General features: G+C 37.1%; 3 protein-coding genes across 4 annotated transcripts; 1 reads left to right on the plus strand and 2 right to left on the minus strand.

Annotated features, from left to right (window-relative positions):
- The first annotated feature begins 34 nt into the window (after positions 1 to 34).
- tex9 (testis expressed 9) lies at positions 35 to 4,524 on the plus strand. The gene is made up of 13 exons (XM_048262421.1): positions 35 to 119; positions 269 to 355; positions 596 to 717; positions 847 to 910; positions 1,016 to 1,092; positions 1,224 to 1,269; positions 1,401 to 1,465; positions 1,627 to 1,796; positions 1,899 to 1,981; positions 2,076 to 2,249; positions 3,111 to 3,245; positions 4,035 to 4,169; positions 4,270 to 4,524. Exons 2-13 carry the CDS (start codon positions 326 to 328, stop codon positions 4,345 to 4,347), a joined length of 1,179 nt encoding a protein of 392 aa, XP_048118378.1. The 5' UTR covers positions 35 to 119; positions 269 to 325; the 3' UTR covers positions 4,348 to 4,524.
- On the minus strand, positions 4,522 to 7,207 carry calml4a (calmodulin-like 4a). The gene is made up of 5 exons (XM_048262425.1): positions 6,882 to 7,207; positions 6,754 to 6,784; positions 6,187 to 6,327; positions 5,192 to 5,380; positions 4,522 to 4,977 (listed from the first exon to the last, which is right to left on the minus strand). The coding sequence occupies exons 1-5, from the start codon at positions 6,954 to 6,956 to the stop codon at positions 4,880 to 4,882; spliced, it is 534 nt and encodes a 177-aa protein (XP_048118382.1). The 5' UTR covers positions 6,957 to 7,207; the 3' UTR covers positions 4,522 to 4,879.
- A 126-nt stretch (positions 7,208 to 7,333) lies between these two features.
- cln6a (CLN6 transmembrane ER protein a) lies at positions 7,334 to 12,539 on the minus strand. Of its 2 annotated transcripts, none has more exons than XM_048262424.1 (7): positions 12,520 to 12,539; positions 10,926 to 11,040; positions 10,740 to 10,838; positions 9,795 to 9,983; positions 9,634 to 9,689; positions 8,167 to 8,289; positions 7,334 to 7,937 (listed from the first exon to the last, which is right to left on the minus strand). In XM_048262424.1, exons 2-7 carry the CDS (start codon positions 11,010 to 11,012, stop codon positions 7,667 to 7,669), a joined length of 825 nt encoding a protein of 274 aa, XP_048118381.1. In that variant the 5' UTR covers positions 11,013 to 11,040; positions 12,520 to 12,539; the 3' UTR covers positions 7,334 to 7,666. The 2 variants fall into 2 exon arrangements, with proteins under 2 accessions (XP_048118381.1, XP_048118380.1); XM_048262423.1 differs by lacking the exon at positions 12,520 to 12,539 and adding an exon at positions 11,431 to 11,599.
- Between the last annotated feature and the right edge of the window lie 657 nt (positions 12,540 to 13,196).

Below are 13,196 nucleotides of genomic sequence, written 5' to 3' on the forward strand. Positions count from 1 at the left end.
AAAACGAAAATCGGATCTGCAAAGCCTTTGCATTTGCATGCAGCGCACAGGTTTGCACTGCATTGCCAGGCTCACAGTTGTGCAATCAGTTCACATATCAAGAAGTCATGCGATAAGAGGTAACAATTAATTAGATATTTAAAACTATTTAAATATGTTTTGAAATAGAATAGAATAATATATAGAGTTTTGACTCACTCCTACACAGATTCAAATACCCGTATTCTAGTTGAAGAGAAAATGATCATATTTCCACTCCTTGTACTAGTTTCCGTTGCTATGCAACAGTGACGCTGTTGTACACAGAAGTCCTCTGGCTGCAAATATGGCAGAACGTACAATGTCGGCTCGTATGGTGGGTTTGTTTTGCATTCTTTTACTGTACTTCAGATTACCAATTATTTGCCGAAAAGGATGTATTTCCTATATCGTCAACTTTAGGTTTAATTTGATAAAACTCAGCGACTACAGCGTTTGTAAAATAGATGCTAGCTGTCATCGTCAGCGAGCCTAGGCATGTTGCACATGGTGGTTTGGTAGCTAGCTATCAAACGTAGCTTTTTTGACCCAAGTTATCATTTCCTCTACAATTCAGGCAAAGAAGCCTCCTTCGGCTGGTATTGGAAAGTTATTGCCCAGACCTGCAAACCGTCCAGTCTCTGCGCCACTAAAAGAAAAACCGAAGATGGATATCTTCGCAAAGGAGGAGGAGTACAAGTAACGTTAGGCCTTTGGGTGGAAGTGATAATGTTAAACTATGACTTCCGCATGATTCCTCAGCATGCGATTTAATGAACATAGACCTATCCATTTCTGTAGATAAGCAGTTTGTGTTGCTTTCTCTAGACGCCTGAATGCTGAGTTGGAAGCAAAGACAGCTGAAATTGTTAGACAAGCAGAGGAAGTCATGGTAAGGAACTATAAAGTAGGCCTACATCATTTTCTGCTAAGAAATAAACAATGTCACACAATAGCATGTCATGTCACGTGTCATGTAATGTATTTCGAATCACAGAGGGAACAAAACGAAGTTTTGTCAAAACCTATATCCTCTCACCTTGATATTGATATTGACGATGAAGAGGATCTGAGGTAAGGCCTGCAAATAACTCGAGGCTATGTTGGACATGTTCACCCACAATGACTAATCCAATTTATCTTTAAAGAGAGGCAAGACCATTTAATGAATGACTCATAATGTAAAACACTTACTTGTTTAACAGAGAGCGGATATCAATAACACCCTCAGAGAGGAAGACCGCTGCAATGGTATTCTTGTTTCACTCTGGCAAACAAATATTTTTTATAGGAAAAAGACACTTTATAATGAATTACAGTGAAACAAGGATGTCATGTATTTGTCATGTTTGTAAAAATTAATTACCCACTTCACTACACAGTCTGAAAAGAAGAAAAGTGCTTTAAAGCCAAGCAAACCGCTAATTGTCACCAAAAAGAGATCACAGTAAGTTGTCTTGTTCTATATTGCTTTTTGATTTTGTTTGTCGATAGCCTTATTTATTTACCGTCATTGTCGATAGCCTTATTTATTCACCGTTATGGTCAGATAGCCTCATTTCTTTTGCAGCTTTATGCGTCTGATTCCACCGTTGCTTTCTGTTATAGGAAAAAGGTCTCCGAAACGGTGGCCGAAGATGTTGCTATCATAGAGGACTATGGGGATTTCTCTTTGGTAAACACAATTAACAACATTGAGGGGAAACTGAATGATGGAGTTGTTCCTGAAGATCTTGAGGAAAATGTTATGCCTAGTGTTGGGGAAGAAATGGGATCAGGTCAGGTTTTTGTCCATCATCACCATACACCATAACTGTTGGAGGTATTTGTTGATAATCATAATCCCGTCATTCAAAAATATATATTATGTTTGTTCACAGAGGCCCAGATCCGTTTTTTGAAGGCAAAACTTAGAGTGATGCAAGAGGAGCTGGAAAGGCTGTCATTTGAATGCAACAAGAAGGCAAGATCAATAATAAGTGAAATGTATTGAAAGACCATTATATGACAGAAATGTAGTTTGTCTAATGTATATAGACGAATGCTTTGTCTTTAAGGATGATGAAAACATTGCATTGAGCAGCAAACTGAAACAGACTGAAGAAGACCGAACTAGGCTCCAGAGAACCACAAACATTCAACAGAACCAGATAGAGAAACACAGAGCCATGGCAGAGGAAGCCAACAGAAGATGTGATGGGTTACAACAGCAAGTGACCTCATTACAGAAAGTAGGTGGCCGATGTGAGAAAATATGCTGTTCCGATCATGCGGTAGTCTCCAAATATTACACCTTGAGTGAGTCCCCTCCAGGCTGTACATTCACTTACCAACATAGAGTAGTGTCACACCTAAAGGTCAATGGGCCTAAACCTGTATTATTAGAGGTACATCCACCTAATGTATAATATGATTTATTAGATATGATAACATACTATAAATTACTATCAGTCATAATGAGTAAAAAAAAAAACAGGAAGGGAACAGGTAATCTGGTTTTGCCCAGCTGCCAATGACGGATGAAATTGAATGTCTGTGTTGAGGAATGTGCTCCATGGCCTCATTTACATGATTAGCTTGGCTGTGTAAAATGAAGCCATCCTGCAGCTGGTGATAGCGCAGCAGCTAGGCTTATGTGACGGTTATCTTGGGCCCTCAGAAAATTCTCCAGACTCACTTGCCCTTGTCTTTAGCAGACCATGGGTAAAACCCGCCTTGTGTAATAAATCCCAGAGTTGAGTCAGGTTGCACACTTACAGTTCTTATGGAGTCATTGAACTTTCGTATCAACTGGTGGTAGGATAGTTGTTGCTTGTGTCGTATTTAGGGGTTTGGGGTCACATAAGGTTCATCTAAATCAGTTATGTATGAAATGTATGTTTACAAATATTACACACTTCTCAGAATGCCTATAGCACTGTAGGATAATACTACTTATTGTGCCATCATTACTTAATCCTAACATAGTGCCAGTAATTTTAAGTAATTTTCTTGTGGATCTTTTTGTGCATGTTCACCAGCATATATCTTAACACCCATTTACAATAGGAGTCCTCAATCATTATCTGTTATTATGCATATGTGTATTCCAGGAAATTGATGGACTGAAAAGGGCAGAAAAACAGGCGGCAAACAAGTACAGTGCCACAGAGGTCAGGCTGAACAGAGCTGTGGAGGAAGCAGAGAAGTACAAGATGCAACTGAACAAGATTCAACAGACCACAAAGGTACTTCTCATATCAACAACATCTGTATCCCTTAATCAACAGGGTAAGGTATACAAAATGCAGTGATACTACATTGTATCATTGTAACAGTGTCAAGGGCAGAAATTTTAAAAACTGGACTAGAATAAGTAAATAGGTAGACCGTGCAAGAAATGTTTGTAGGTGTTTGGACTTAGGACAAATATACAAATGTTTTCAATTTATTAAAGGTTGTATCAGCGATTTCAGGCCCAAAAAAGGCCCAAACATAAATGATCACATTCATCTAATCTTTCCTAACAATCTGCTAACTGTCTGCCCCATAAGCAGGCCGTCAAAAAAACGTGTCTCTGTAGGCAGCCTAGGCTCCGAGATCTGTACACAAAAACAATTGCTATCAACAAGGGTTGGCAACCCACTCAAAGGCAAAACAAAGTGTTTCAACCAATAACCAACGAGATGCACGTTTAAGAGAGTTTTAATTGCACGGGAGGGAGGGGGAGGGAGTTGCGAGCTAGCTCTCTGTTTTGTTTGAACATCAACAGAAGTGATGTATCCCCGCTATCGCTGATACAACCTTTAAAGATGATTTGTCGTTCCTTTTGGCTTTTACCTGTTGTTGGAAGCTTTTCTTCGGGTGAACCATAATACTAAATTGCAGGGGTCGATTAGTCTAATATTTCTCTAAGATACATTATTCATCCTGAGGGAAATTTTAGACTATTGTTGGTATAACCTTAATATTATATCATGCCCTTTTTTATAATTTCATATTATTGACTGATGATACATTTTGGACTGGTTTTTAAGGACGCTGCACACCAGGAGCATCAAAGAATAGAAGCCTTGCAGGCTGAGAACAAGAAGTTGGAAAAGCAAAAGGCTGAACTTTTAGTTGGCTTCAAAAAACAATTGAAGCTAATTGATATATTGAAACGACAAAAGGTATAGTCAAGTAAAAGCATATGTATAATGCTCAGTGGCTGATAGCACATTATTTACAACTTTCATACAACTTTCTTTTCTTCCTTTGTCACCATTGCAGATGCATTTTGAAGCTGCCAAAATGTTGGCCTTCACAGAAGAGGAGTTCATGAAAGCTCTTGATTGGGGAAAGTCATAGTGTACATCATCTCAGAGGAGTTTTGGTGGAGGCTTCTACTTATTGAAGGACTTTGGTGGAGGCTTCTACGTATAACTACGGACAGATCATGCTGTAAAAAATGTGTTTTTGTAATTAATTCTGAATTTGGTTATTTTATAAGTGTTGCTTTGTTAAAAATAAACAGTTGTGTCATTATTTTGGATATTGTTTATTATATTTGTTTATACATTACTATTATTATTACCATACACAGGACAGTTCTTTTAAAATCAGTGTAACTGCACTGCTAATGGACAAAGTAAATCCCATAAAGGAAACTGGCAACAGGATGAAAGACAAATATAAATCCCTGAGTCAATCCAGAGCTGTATCTGAGTCAATCTATACTGGAGCGCCATCTAGTGGTGCAGTATGTAAATTATTTAATCTTCCAACATTTGCAATTTTAACAGGTTTCAAACACGTGCATCTCCAATGTGTCACAAATACCAGAGTGATGCAATGATTTGTCTGTAAATATATTCAAAATGTGTCCATAGTGAACATTCTCTCAGTAATCCACTGGAGGAAGCGTCACCATCCTGGTAAACTCTTCATAACGCACAAGTCCATCACGACCAACGTTGGCCTCTTTAAACAGGTCATCCACTGTAAGGAGCAAAGTCATTGTGATATAATTACTAAAACATACTGTCAATAATGTGTGACACTGAGAGCACAAAAAGTTTAATGATCTGTATGGTGTCTTTTAGGAGAATATGTAAAACAAATAGAAGGCAAGAAACTTGCCAGAGAATGACAGAAGTCTTGAAAAATATTTATTTTATCTATATTTTGCAAATGGGTGCATGGAAGTCAGTACCTTCTTTGTTTGTTAATTTCTCTCCTAGGCCTGTTAGTTTGGCTCGTAGCTCAGAGGCGAGGATGTAGCCTTGCTTTTTTTTGTCTGTCATGCGCATGGCCTCCAGGATCTCCGCCTTTGGGTCCTCCTGCTGCGTCTGTCTGTGCATCATGTTCAGGAAAGTGGAGAAGTCCACCTCACCTTTTTTATCTATTGGCAAAAGTTATAGGGGAGACAGATATGATTCGTGACATGTGCAGCAATGCAAGTTTAGATTAAAAGCATACAAAAATGAAAGAACATGGCAAATGTGTGTTGTGGTCCAAGCCCTAAAAGACTAGCCATATTGATTAAATTCAATTTGGGGAAAATGTTTTAAAAAAAAAAAGGCTACTTGACACAGAATTTTGTTCAGCTCTGGATGGCAAACTAGCTTATTGATTTTCCTAAAGCGCATTACCTGTTCTTGATCTGAGAGACAAATATTCTGATAGCAACTAGCATTTTGATCTTAAACAATTTCAAAATCAGTGCCAGATGGATTGGATAAAGTAAATTGTACTGTAATGATAGATTTGATAAACTGTACTCAGTATCTTTCAGCTTTCTCGACAGCAGAATCTTGAGTGAGCTGTAACTATTTAATTATTATTGTGGGGAAAAGAGAGAGACCACTTCACTGACTGGAGATAAAAGCACGGAAACAAGAGTATCCTTTTTTCTTTGGATCAAGCCATGGCTTTATGAAAGCCTCTTGTTATGGGTATATTTAAAAAAAAAAAACAGATTGTTGGTTTTACGTTGTTAAAATATGATCTAGAACACAGAGATTGCATGCTTGTGTTTTTATTGCGTTAAGAGCCCTAAAGTCAAATGTAAGACAACTCATGTCATTTTTTCCTACAAATGTGTCCTGGTCTATTTTCCAAGAAAACCCTTTGTTTTATCTTTTGTTGTTGTGTGCCAGCCAACAAATGAAGCAATGTGTTACAACTTTTCATGATTTGTGTCTGTACCTATCTTATGAACCTGTAGATGTCGGTCCACCTCACTGAAGGTTGGACTTGTTCCCAGACATCGCATCACAGTGATCAAGTCTTTTGCCTCAATCTTCCCTTTACGTTTCTTGTCATATAGGGAAAAACATTCTTTGAATTCTGAGGAGAGAAAATTACATTGGACAACACGCATTGAACAAATTATTGTATCACTACTTCAGAGCCATTTCAAATGTGCTGGTCATCAAAATGGAACATCATTTCAACCACAACAGGACTTCAATTAACATCAAACTTGGACTTTAAAAGCATCTGACTGTATCAGTAGACCTGTATTTGTAGAAATTCCAGTACTTAATATTTCATGTACACATTTCATATGTTGTTAAGGTGTAATGGTAGTGAACCATTACCTTAAAGGATTATAGTAGAAAACATTATAGGACAAATCTTTCTGCTATTCCTGCAGTCATGGTTTAATTTGACACCTTCAAAAATCACACTTGTAGCCTCAAGTTAAGATGAATAGTATTTCACTTTCACACACACCATTTGATCTTCATCTGTGTTACAAGAATATCTTACCATTGATCTGAGTTTGTGTAAGGAACTTTGCCTAGAGAGAAAACAGCACATCATATGCATAAATTATTTTAGTTATTTAAAACGAAGCCCATAAGTTGAAAAAGAAAAGATTGAAATTCCTCACTTACCATGTTGGACGGATTTGTGTGTGTTACTTCCTGTAGTGTCACTCCCTTGCCTAACTGCTGTCCACACCAGCTCATTCTAAAGTCCACCACTGGATAGACGTAATTGATAGGCTGTTGCTGTGGCAACAGAGATATTGGATACGATGTATCATATTATTCCTGCAGACAAGACACAGCCTATGTTACCACCCTGCTATAAACCCATGAATAGGCCATAATTGTTGCAGCCCATAGGAGAATCACTTTAGGGCTAGTGTTTTCCTTCTCAGAGCATAAACTGTACCTCCTCTGAAATCAACATTACAGCTGATAACATTTAGTCCTTCAATAATATATACAGTTTGTGAACAATTAAAAGAGATTAAATACATGATTTAATCAGTCTGATATTTGAAATGTAATATATGTATCTTAATGAAATACACATATAAAATAAACATGCACAACAAAGGTGAAACAAAAATATTTAATCGGTCTTAAAAAAGTTACAGCAAAGTAGACATTTGTACCTCAGGTTGAATGCATTAACCGTTTATATCACATGTAAATTTGGCCTTCAGTAATAACAAATGATTTCATTATAAGAAAGGACACACCAGGCAAAGGTTGAATCTCTGTGTTGTGTACGTTCAACCTTAGCTCAGCTGTAACACAACCTCCATCAGTACAGGGTAAAGCAATCAAGGTAACAGCTTTGGAAGTCAGAGGAATAGATTCAGATCTTGCTGTTCCACTTGTGTGAAAGTTTCCATAGCATTTTGCCTGGCAAAATGGGAGAGTACAGCCTAATGGCTGTCTTTTATGTATAATGTATAAAATGACCAGGGCTCAGGAACATATATGACACCAGGATACTTCTTCCGCAGAACCTCATCACTCCAGAGATATGCAACCCACACCACCACCAGGCCCAATGTTAAAATGAAGTTGTAGAAAAGGAACAGGCCATTGCTGTCCAGGACAAATCCTTTCTGCCTCTGCTGAATGACTGTAGCTGCCATGGCGAAAAAAGTGAAGACGTACAAGATAAAAATCTGGCCCTCGGTCACAAGATACCTGTAATGAAAAGAAGGAAAGAGTGAAGAGGGGGAGATTTGTTATTAAACATTTACACAAATTAATTTTGCAGACTCAGTTATTTCTGTACAACAATTACACTCCTGACACACCACATTCATCTGACCACTGTTTAAATGTACGTAACTATACATGTGCTTATATTTAACAATGTATTAATATAAGGTTTTTGTCTGGTTTTATTTTCGACAGAGTGGAGGACACTAACCAGTAGTACAGGGCACTAGGACCCAAGAGAATCCATCCAGCTAAAGGCATATTTTGCTGCCCTTTCACATGTGTGAAACAGCCAGTGAAATAAAGAAAAAGAATGATAAAGAATGGAATATACCTGGAAAAAAGACAGATCATTGTGAAATGTCAAATGTACACAACACATAAACATACACATATGTACAGGGATGGGCAGTATTTCTGATACATTTACAATACGAATACAAAATACAAAATATTTGTAATTTGTATTTGATTGGGATGATGGAAATGCCTTCATATTTTGTATCATAATACTTCAGTGTTTTGTATTTTTAAAATACTTTAATAAAACACTTTAGTAGTGTGATGACATCATACACTGTAAAAAAACAAAAAGTCAGGGTTGTCCAATTTATCAAACCATTTTACAATACAATTGCATAAAACAGTCTAGTTTTGAATAAAACACAACCGTATTGTGTTCAAATGGTCAAATCAATTGATTAATCCATTGTTCTAATTGAATCATGTAAGCATATATGCTAGGGAAAAAAGGAAAAGAGGGTTTGTCACAGTTACTAAACCGAAAAACATGAAAGTAGGCAAATCCATGTTTTTCTTTCAAACAAAATGTTATTACGTTGAACTGACCTATTTTATCATAGCAATGAATTTATCCAACAAAATCATGTGAGATCAATGTGAAGCACCTAAGTACTCAACCGGTAGGCAAATGAACACATGGGATGCCTTGGTGTCATCATTTCATTGTTTCCCATGAGCCTTTGCAAGAAAAGCACTGCGATAATCACGCAGCTAACAGTGGTGACAAAAGTTTTCGCCTGAGTTTTCTTAAAGAGGGTTATGTGTAGAGACTAATTTGGAGCTGAGTTGTATCTTTGAAATGAACCATGCTTTGTGAATACTGTGGCACAACATTCAGCATGTTTCAGTTTAAGACTTCATCTTGAAGTCTTAAATATCAAATTAATCTTCCTTTAACATTGATGTTGAAATACTAAGTACACCTGGATGCCTACTCTCAGTACATGCCACCTGTATAACATAACGATGTCGAAATTATGAATATTTAAAGTACACTTAAACTTTAAAAAGTTTTATTGGAATTACTTGATTAAACTGGGTAATTACAGCATGAATCAATTTTGTTTTTAGTGTATTGTCCCTTAATCGTCTCAACTGGTTTAGAGCATGGGTATAAATTCATACCTTATTAAGATTTGTTCTGTTACTTTTAAAATTTATAGAACATTGATCATGCCATAATTATTGGCTTCCCAGTTGTTCAACGTACCAATGGGTTGTAAATAGTGTTCAACTAAGCAGCTTAATTGATTACTAAATGATCACACACACACACACACACACAGTATATACACACCATATGTGTACATATATACACACATAGCATTGTTAACTAGACAAGAATTAATTCTGTCTATTCATTAATTCTACTCACCACATTAAATGCCCCAGGTGTTCATCATAATAGTAAAGTAGTTCAAATGAGTCAATCTGGAAATGGTGAAAGATTTACAGAATAATCATCACCTCTGATTTTGAACCAGATTTCCACTCCAAATTAACTATTTCCTGATGTATAACGGAAATTCTTTGTACCAGTGATGCAGGCTTGAGGTCTTTGATGATGGGGTTTTCTCTGACTGATAAGTGTAGCTGGTAGCCACTCAGGATGAGGCGATGGTTGATAGAGTCCCCTACCAGATGGATGCTGGCGCCCATGACGAAGGTGATGATGCTGATGTATACCGCCGAGCGAGGTAAAGCAGTAGGACTACGCTCAATCAGCTTGTAAAACAAAACACATGTTCTGCCAATCAATCAGGGCTTACCTGATCACTATAGACTACCAAAAGTATTCATGATCCTTTTTTGACAGCTGTGTTAAAGACTATTCTTCCATCATTTACTTGATCGTAGAAACTTTACATAAAATTGGATGGCATGCAAAAAGAAGATATGCATTAACGATAAAGGCAATGTATAGTATAAGTATATATACTTTTTTGATCCCGTGAGGGAAATTTGGTCTCTGCATTTATCCCAATCCGTGAATTAGTGAAACACAAACAGCACACAGTGAACACACAGTGAGGTGAAGCACACACTAATCCCGCCCAACGGGCGGTATTTCGAGGGGAGCAGTGAGGGGTTAGGTGCCTTGCTCAAGGGCACTTCAGCCGCGGCCCACTGGTTGGGGCTCGAACCGGCAACCCTCCGGTTACAAGTCCAGAGTGCTAACCAGTGGGCCACGGCTGCCCCTCAGCAATGATGTCCTTAAACACAATAAACTGTGACTATAATGGTAGTATTATGTTGGTCATTCAATCAAACATAATAAAATATAAGTTATATTACAGCTGTTGTTAAAATGTAAAACTCAAAGACATTTCGAAGGCAAAGCTTTACAATAACTTTAGATAACTAAATCCGATTAACCATTTCCCCACATTAAAATCTGTTGTTGCTTTTAATAATACTGCTCATCTCTGGACAAGTAAAACAGATAATGAAGAGATAATGGCATGATGTGCAAGACCATACCTTCAGAAGAAGAAATGGTGTTATGATGTTGTAAGCCATATGAAAGTAGTCCCCAGCACTGGGTTTGTTTAGAGGGAACCATTCCAGAGGAAGAATAATCTAAGGATACACAAAGTGTATACATTTATTTAATCACAATGCTGTTTAATAAAATTGCCAATTTAAAGAGTAGTATTGGACTCATACCATTACAATGGGTCTGCCAAAGTCAAGTATCCAGTTTTGAATGGTAAAATATATCCACAGATCACAGTGGAACTGTGGTTTTACCATGTCTGATTCTTTCCTTTCCCAACCAGACCTGAAAGACAAATAACCTTAACACAAATTCTTTAATCACAAGCAACAACACGTTGCAGTTCATTAGCATACATTAGCAATACTAGACAACTGTCTAATAACATAATTATTATTAAATTATTATTATTATTATTATTATTATTATTATTATTATGCAACAACTGACAACAAATGGATGTAATTCATGTGAACAACCTATGTAATTCCTAGATATACAAAAATAAATAAATTGATGCACACCATTTACTAGGTCATGACATGTATGACATTTTATCAATCGATAATAGCAGAAGAAACCAAAAAGCCCGCTTTACAGCACCGTCCTGTCAACTATTACAACACATAAACATAGCATTGGCTAGCCTATTGTGTGCAATTGTTTTGTCCAAACCTATTTTCTGTAGCAGATTTCAGAACGGTCGACACTGGCCGTCTCCGCATGGTTAGTTATTTGTAGAAAAAATGCATTAACGTTTAGAATGTAGATTAGCAACCAAATAAATTTGAGGAAGCGGCAGAGAAGGCGAAGGGTAGGCCTACAGCTCACATGACCACTGTCAGAAAACTACTGCCGGCTTCAACGTGTCATAATAAGAGTTCCGTGCAAAAAAAGGCTACAAAATAAATGTTACCATGAATCAACGAATGGTTGGCTAAATGCCTTATTTCCATAAGCTACAAACTGTGTCTTGCTATTTCGATTATATATTTGGATAAAAACAAATCACTCAAAAAAGAAAATTGAAGAATAAAGAATTCATGGAAAATCGTGTAGGGCTAATAGGTTTACTGGGTCTGACCGCAAGCCTATATTGTATTTTGTCTTGTTCGAATACTTACGGAATACTTACTCATTGTAAGATATTTTTTGGTGTATATCCAGAAAACTTGCACTCATTTGACTAAATTGTGCTCTCAATTTAGTAAATCGTTCGTACATTTTAATAAATTGTGAGCACAATTTACTAAATCGTGCACACATTTGACTAAATAGTGTGCTCATTTTACTAAATTGTGCTCTCATTTTAATAAAATGAGTGCACAATTTACTAAATTGAGCGCACAATCTAATAGAATAATAATAATAATAATAGCAATAATAATAATAATAATAATAATAATAATAATAATACACTTTATTTGTATAGCACCTTTCATACACAGAATGCAGCTCAAAGTGTTTTACATTTGGAACATGTCACACAATAATTTGTTTCTGTGGCCGTTTATGATCCAATCAGCAATCAGAAATACTTAGTATGTAGACCTATATATATAGACTTTACTAACAAATGCTTAGGCTTGATGTGGACTGTAAGCGGTTAGCCCTAGTATGCATATAATAAAATGAGACCACAATTTAGTATTACAAGAGAACTATGTAGTAAACACACAATATCTCCTGGGCTCCGTATAAATGTGTAGTCAACTAATGAAATATAGTTTAGGCAATTGGGCTCTGCTCCTTTTGATTATACACCTGGAGATAGTTTGTTGAAATTTCAGCAGTGAGCTGTGTCAGAGGCCTATATCTGACTCGATTTCCTTGTTTTGATATCACTTATAGTGTAATGTAGCTGAGCTCCAGGTTATCATGGGTGGTTGTTGATTATTTATCATTCACCAACGACCAGAACCAGTTCCAGCCAAAAGTCTCTTTACAACATAATTTATTAATTAGTTGTGCAAAGACTGGTGAGAGATCTCCTTTGAATCAGCTGTGGTCAGGTGGGGAGGAGGTGCGGGGTTTGAAGCAGCTGTGGTCAGGTGGGGAGGAGGTGCAGGGTTTGAAGCAGGTGAAACAGTCAAGCGGAGAAGAAAGAAGCAGAGTGAGACCCTCGCACATCAAACACATTCTAAGCACCATCAAGCTATAAAAATACAGTTATAAGCAAAATCTGTGGGCAGCAGGGCTGAGGTCAAACCAGGTACATGTGTACCATCAACCAACTACAGTACACAGTGCATCAATCATAAGTTTTCAAGACAACAGACTTGCATTGGTTCTTTTGCATGTCAGTCAGCAGTCTTCCATTCAGCTCTTGGCCATATTTAGTGGGAAAAGTGGTTCTCAAGGGTTTTATCTGATGGAGTTGGTGAAAGCCACCATTTGAAGAGGATATTCTTTCAGGGGCATGCATTAGGAATCTAAACCAC

Source organism: Alosa alosa, chromosome 14, assembly GCF_017589495.1.
Source record: "Alosa alosa isolate M-15738 ecotype Scorff River chromosome 14, AALO_Geno_1.1, whole genome shotgun sequence".
NCBI classification, from domain to species: Eukaryota; Metazoa; Chordata; class Actinopteri; order Clupeiformes; family Clupeidae; genus Alosa; species Alosa alosa.